Genomic DNA, 7610 nt, shown 5'->3' with positions numbered 1-7610 from the left:
CTGTTTGTGATCTCAATCTTGACCTACAGAGACACATGACAGCCTCCCTTTCCCTCATATGGTCATATGGATTCTCGTCCAGTCCCTATCCAAGATAATGTGAATCGTGAGTGCTTGCTTTTGTGTGGATGCCCGCGCGTGCGTGCCTGCGTGCGTGCGTGTGTGTGTGTGTATACACATACGCATTTCCCAAGAAAATAAGTCAATTCAATCTACACATTACCTCATTCACCTTCCTGGTTGTTTGTTGATTGTCTTGTGTGTGACCTTAGTGTCGTCTTTGTGACCCCAGTGATTCATTCACCCGCCTGGCTGTCTGTAAACCCAACTAATCTCATCACTCAGCTTCTATCCAACCAGCCTGTCTGTTTTCTCCTGTCCATAAATCACTCTCATCTTGCCTGCCCTTTTAAAATGGAGGAAATACCTCCATCTCCCCTTTCTTACCTTGCTGCTGGTGTCCTTTTCCTCTGCCTTGGATGGGACTGCTTGTAATGGAGCTCCTTTGTGTGGCAGTAGGCCAATCCCAATCCCAATCCCATTCCCAGTACCAATCCCAGAACGTGTTCCTGAATTAGTTTCAAGGCTCTGTGGTTTAGCTGTTGCCTCTGTGCTCTCCACAGCGCCTGAGTGCAGGCGCTTCTGCCGAAGGCAGTCATGGCAGCGGGAGGGGTCGAAGATGTTGGGCTGGAACTTGGGGCACATGGGCTCGTCGCCGGAGTGGGGCATGGCACGTCCGGAGGGGGCACTCGCACCCTCATTGCATCCCAAAGAGAACACTGTGAAACAGTGAGCAAGAAGGGAGGCAGATAAAGAGTTGCACAGTGCAAATACATAACACACACAGTTTAACATAACTTTCACCCCAGATGACAAGGCAACATGGTGGTCAAACACTAGTGGAGAGTACATGTGGTTCCACTTAAATGCCGTGAAGCAGACAAACGGAAGAAGCAGAAGAATTTGCCAAACTTACACTGATGACACAGATCAAGAAAAAAATGAGGGAAAACAGCCACTATAAAAATACTAAAACTAGAACAGTGCCATTCCAAAGACAGGCGTGGGCAGTGAGTAAAGCCGAATGACTGATGAAGTGGATCTGTTATTTCATGGTTTGTGCACTTTCTAAAGCGGAACTGTTGAGCTGGGTGATAATCACACAAGAGGACAGTGAAATATAATCCAGTCAGAGCGCTATCAAAGCTCCCCACAGAATAACATTACTACTAACCGCAAGGCACCAACAGTATTATTAAACACACACATTTCAAACCGTCTTCACCCCAAACCCCTGAATAAAACTAAATGCACAAAAATTACAATACATTATAGGGCAATAACAGTATCATTTTAAGGATTGTTTTGATCTTAAAGTAACAAGTAAAAAGGTGATCAACATTACCTGATAGAAATGGCTCCTGTTATCAGCTGAAGCTGAACTGGAAATATGGCATTAGAAGCAAGAGGATGAGCTGTCCATCAGACCCCCAGCAGGCACATGCCTCGTCTCCATGCTCACTATGCCCCTCTGGCTGCCTAACTCCTACATAGATCCGATTGGCTACTTTGACAATGGATGAAACTGAAGCACACACGGCAGCCATGATGGCTCTCGGTTAACACTGCAGAGGTCCAAGACGCGAGGACAGGCCTGGAGCCAAAATGGAGCCGATTGCTCAGTGGTTCCTCCATTGAGGGGTTGTATTAAATATCATGGGCTTTAGAAAGCGAAATGAAACTCTTGTGCTAGTGACAGGTGGCATGCACTGGCTCAGGTTAGCGTAAATAAATAAACACTACTGAGGTATGGGTTTAACATACATTAAAAGCTACTGTACATTATGTAACATATTCAAGGATAAAGGAATTCAATGCAGCAATTCCCTGATACATCTGTAAAGGGTAGTACTCCCCAGGATCTCTCATATACAGGTAATTTTGTGTTATGACGGTAAATAGTCCCAAGGATTAATTTGCTGATGCTCTAAACAAGGATGTTGAATAGAGTGTCACGTTTCCAAATAAACAATAGGGCTGAAGACAGATTAACTTCCACAGAGAACATGTTGAGTTTGCATAAACATTTGACTGCAATGCACTTATTTGAATGTTTCTTTTTTGTTTAGTTTATTCAGAGTCTCAGCAAATACACAAGTTATTCATTGCAATAAATATATTTAGCAATAGTTTCATAGTAAAAAAAAGAAAAGAAAAGGATTTTTTTTTACCATATCCCAGCCTGCAGCAGACAGGTCCTGTGGATGCAGTGAGGGCAGTGTTTGAATGGACAGTTTTTAAAAATGTCTTGACTTTCTTTAATTTTTCTTTTTACATTTAAGCAGACACTGGTTATATCCATAGAAACATTTGACTCATCAAAGAACCTTCCAGCTTGTAGCACCACAGGTACTATGAAGTCCATCATGGTCACTCACATGGTATTCTGGCCAAAGTCAATCCAGTCTCATCGCGTTTAATTCAATACATTTCTATATTTGTTAACCTCCCCCCATTCTCAGTCTTGATATCTTCTGTTCCCCTGCCGTCGGCGCCTCTCTTTCTTAGTGGTCTTCCCGGGCTTGGTCTTAGTGTGCTCGCCGGTGTGCTTCTTGTCTGCAGTTGTACGTCCTCGTCTGCCTTCCTGCTTCCCTTTCCTGCCTTCCTGCTTCCCTTTCCTCTTCTTGGACTTGGTGTGACTGCTGAGCGAGGCCGCCAGGTTGCGGATCCTACAGGAGGTGGGCGAGAAATAACAACACAGGACAACTGAGAGAGGACGGAGGACGGAGAGGAACACTAATAGAAAGACAGGAAATGGCCAAGTATTGGTTAGCGACAGCTATGATGTGAGCACTATGTTACTGGGGCTCAGTGGTGCTGAGCTGCATGTTGGGTTCAGATCATTAAACCTGATATATACTAGCTGCAAACTGAAAATAGATTATTTAGAAGCTTGCAATGCGTTTTTCGGTGCACGCCAACCAAGTGCAACTACAAAATGTGGTGTTTCACAGCAGTAATACAGTAACAAACATACATACGTGTGTGTGTGTGTGTGTGTGTGTGTGTGTGTGTGTGTGTGTGTGTGTGTGTGTGTGTGTGTGTGTGTGTGTAGATAATTACTTTTTGTTGAGGATGGGGGCATTTTTGCTTTTTGGCATTGCAACCATTTTCTCCTCCCCTTCTTCTCCCTCCTTTTTGTCTTCATTTTCTCCATGAACCTTAATGCAACAGGTGACACTGTAATTCCACTGATGTGAATACATACAGTACATACAATGTAATATCCTGAGTGTTTATTTAATTCTGAGAGTTAACATTTGGTTACATTTGTAGACTTTAGGGTTACAAATGGATAAATGAACAATGAGGATTTTATTGAATGTGTTGAATACCAATTGAACCATGAAAACCATAACAGGCCTCGTTTCTCTTGTGAGCACCTGGATGTGTCGTTTTCTCAGAACCATTAACCACTTAAACCCTATATAGTACTTTGTTGTACGACGATAGCAGAAATAACCAATTTACAAGCTCATGTGTCTCATGAGCTTGAAGAACTATTTTTCGCATTACTAGTCTTCTTTTCTTTTGCCCAAAATAGGGATGCCAGGGTTAATGTGGTTAAGCTGCCACTCTGGTCAAGAGTCTAATAACTGATACTAAAAAAAACGGACAAATCTACACTAATCTACCGACAATACACATGTAACCATTTATGGGAAGAGCGCAAACTCTCTTTACCGGATTGGTTGCTGGGCCAAGAAGAAAGCTGCTGGGCCCTGTGAGGTCGAGGTCATTGATGGTTGTCACAGTGACAGTGTGGTTGGGATGATCATACTGGATAGACTCTGTTGTGCCTATTATTGCCTCCTCCAAATCATCTTTATCCTCCTCTGATACATGGGAAAAAGGAAGGAGATAAGAAAGAGTGGGAGATAGAGTCGATGATATAGCAACAATTTGTTAATTTATTTGCTTCAATAATGAAACGTAGTACAATAGTAATAACAGAATGATGAAATCAGAAAGATGTGAAACCAAATATAAATTTTGTGATGAACTTATTTCATGTTTCTACAATTCTCCAATTAATATCCAGTTATACGTATATCCAGTTGGGCACCGCAATGTTATTGTTCCCCCACATGAATACCAAGTCCAGTAGCTTGGTCTCGCGTGTGGGTCTCAACACGTGTTGTGAGCTTGTAGATTTGCTATTTTCAAAACATTTGTGAATAATTGTGCACAATTTGGAATAATAAAAACAAAAAGTAAAATCTTCTCTTATGTGGTCTACAAAATCCTTTCAGATGGGGGTCCGTGGCCAAATGCATGTCAATTTAAGGGACCTTGACATGAAAATGTTTGATAACCACTGGTATAGACAACCTGCGCCCCAACAAACCTGTCGCCAGTGCAGCAACAGAGAACACTCTCCCATGCCGGCTAATGACTGGTGAGCGTGGTCAATTGTGGAGCGCTGGCCAAGCCAGAGGAAACCATGGAGGATGCGATCCCCCTCCACCGTAACCCAAACAGTGAGTCGGGACCCATTTGGGAGTCGTGGACGATTTTTATGTGTCACGACTCAAGTAAATATTCCTTTTTGTGTCCTACAATTTTTTAAACTATTATTTCAAAAGATTTTCAAAAATGTTCAAAAATAAGAATGTTTCAGAAATCAAACTCTCTCACTGCCAAGAACGACTTATCACGAGTCATTGTCATAACGCCCTGGCTGCCAAGAACGACTTATAACGACTTTTTGAATTTTTTGAAAAAAATGTTCAGAACCCAAGATATCGTGATCCGAAGATGTGCTGCTCTATTCACTTCTTGTTTAACTTATTACTTAAAAAGGCTGTATCTCGGCTCCTGTGTACTTTTTTTTTACTATGTATTTTTGGCCAAGACATACTATTTTCAAAGGCAGACAATTAATGTCAACGAGGTCGCGATGACCTCTATTGACCGCTATTTTTACTAGTTTGGGTTTTATTTTGGGTCTCAAGCTAAAAGGTTTGGGAACCCCTGATCTAAGGACCATGTGTGTGTGTGTGTGTGTGTGTGTGTGTGTGTGTGTGTGTGTGTGTGTGTGTGTGTGTGTGTGTGTGGGGGGGGGGGTCACTCACCGAGGGCCTCTCTTCTTTCCTTGAGCATCGCCATGTATGTCTTGTGTCTCTGAAATGAGACAGAAACATGTCATTAGTCAGCCCTTCTGTCAACAGTCACTTCTCTGTAAGCTTTACGTATGTATTTGTGGTTAAAACTAATAAGAAATTTGTTAAAAATGTTACGTTCTATATTATAACACAAATAAATCATTACTATAGTGTGTTTACAGGGTTTCCGACCAGGAGAAAGTACCCATTTGACATATTGATTTGTGTCAACACTTCCCATTTCACGTTTATACTGTATCCTGTATGAGCTCTCTCTTCTGATTGGATGGAATTGGTATCCAGATCTGAAAATACATTTTCTGGGAGACTGGGAGACCCCTGTTACCACACACTTTATAGCAGTGATTACTATGAGAACATAGAGAGAGCTATGTAACACTTATTTTAACAAAACAATCACTTACAGCACCTTTAACCACTTGAACCCTAGCATGTCTATGAGGGGAACATTTGTCAAAAATAGCATATCTACAAGCCAAAAGTTTAAATTCACCTCTTCCTTGACTTTCTTCTGCTCTTCCTTGATCTTCTTCTGTAGTTCTGCCACTGCTAACTTCTTCCTCTCCACCTTTCTCTTGTGGAACCCTGTGAGGTATTCCCTGCACACGACAGGACCGGGTAGAACAATCAACTTGCATGGCCTTACCACAGTTTACATTACACATCACCTCCATAACAAGTTATGTTGAGGAGTCCTTGAGGGGTTTCAAGGGGGTCCCCAGCAAAAAATGTTAGTATAGCATCATAATCAGTTTGACCACTTTACCCCTAAAATATATATCTGCTATTTGAAAATAACCAATCTACAAGCTCACATTAAAGCAATCCTATTATTTATTATTTTACATATTATCAACACAAATCTTGTATGGGGGTCCCTAGCACAAAATATTTTCCGATGGTAGTGGTACATATTATTCATTTGGGGGTCCTTGTCTGGTCTGGATTGGAATGCTTTAAGCAAGGCAATCATTTAGGATTGCCACAAAAAGTGAATCTTAAAACCAATATTCTTTCAGAATGGCTTCAATACAAACGTATTCGTATACTTATCTAAACACTAGGTCTACTCTAGACAACAGTAAACAATGCAAATAAACAAACATTCTATCTGTTAACTTACTGTCGCTCTTTTTTAAATAAATATTTAACTTTTTTATTTCAGGAGAAAATAACAGGCACACAATATCACGTGACATAAAAGAGCACATTATTGCTGCACCTGCAATTTCCTAAGCTTAACAACAGGCATCCCCCCCATATTTACTGCACATATACTTCTATTGCTCCTAGTGTGGAGCAACAGAATAGTGATGATTTTTTGTATGTTATTGTATGTCTTTAAATGTCTTGATGAATTGAATACATAGGACCACAATAGAAACAAGCCCTCAGGGTTTTTTGTGTTATCCTTTTAGCATCATTGTATAATCGTACCACTGTACTTTTTGCAACTGTTGATAAAGTATTCAATCAAACAAACATTGACAGATAGTCAAAACAAAACCAATACCGGGTTAGCTGCCACTGGCTAAGGCACACACAGCTCAATTACTTACTGTCGATCTTCATCATCAAATGTGACAATGCATTTTTCGTTTCTTTTCTTAAATCCAGGCTTGAATTTGCCATTTTTGGACGCATTATATGACTTTTTCGTGTTCTTCATATTAACACACGTGTGTTTGTGTTCCGTTCTCTTTCCTGTTCCTATTCAGTGCGTGTGCACCCAACAATTATGTCCGACTTGAAACTCACGTGCGTTTCCATATGTCCGGATCCTATGGTCCGGATGCTCCAACGATGTTCTGTTCACTCTCAACTAAAATGACTAATGGACATTCCGTCACTCAGTGGTGGAAAAAAGCACACACACTTTTTGTACTTAAAAGTATCCATATTGCAATGTAGAAGTGATCTGTTACAAGTAAGTCTGTTACTTTACTTAAGGTACCAAAAATAGAATACATTTAGATACATTCAAATGTATAAAATGATTTTCAAAATCGGCTATTTTCAATTGGCCGAAACGTATAGGGCTGAAGTGGTAATGTATGTTTTGTAATAATAATAATCAAAATCTACAAAGTAACTAGTAAGTAAAGTTTTCAAATAATTGTAGTGTAGAGTAAAAGTACATTTGCCTAGTACTTGATGATGTACTTAGTTACTTTACACCACTGCTCGCCCTCATGCCTTTACTTACTAATAACAAAACAACAACAACAACAACTATAGAATAATAAATATCTTTGGGCTTCACATTTTCATTGAAATAGCATATTCCCAGAGTCACAAATAATGCAAGATTTTTTAATGGTGTTTTACATATTGTTGCTGTCGGGCATAAACCTCTTATCTTCATATTTGTACTGCCTTGGATCTAGACTATCATAGATGTATTTTATAAATTGTGACATTTGC

At 40.4% G+C, this 7610-nt stretch overlaps 1 protein-coding gene across 1 annotated transcript; it reads right to left on the bottom strand.

Annotated features, from left to right (window-relative positions):
- Nucleotides 1-2336: 2336 nt before the first annotated feature.
- nol12 (nucleolar protein 12) lies at nt 2337-7010 on the bottom strand. Its single transcript, XM_084071719.1, has 6 exons — nt 6746-7010; nt 5680-5785; nt 5136-5184; nt 3745-3896; nt 3124-3221; nt 2337-2729 (listed from the first exon to the last, which is right to left on the bottom strand). Exons 1-6 carry the CDS (start codon nt 6853-6855, stop codon nt 2519-2521), a joined length of 726 nt encoding a protein of 241 aa, XP_083927845.1. The 5' UTR covers nt 6856-7010; the 3' UTR covers nt 2337-2518.
- Between the last annotated feature and the right edge of the window lie 600 nt (nt 7011-7610).

Source organism: Gymnoscopelus microlampas (genome assembly GCF_963454915.1).
Source record: "Gymnoscopelus microlampas genome assembly, chromosome: 11".
Classification (NCBI taxonomy): Eukaryota; Metazoa; Chordata; class Actinopteri; order Myctophiformes; family Myctophidae; genus Gymnoscopelus; species Gymnoscopelus microlampas.
The sequence above is the reverse complement of the archived record's forward strand: the minus strand, read 5'-3'. Positions and strand labels throughout refer to the sequence as shown.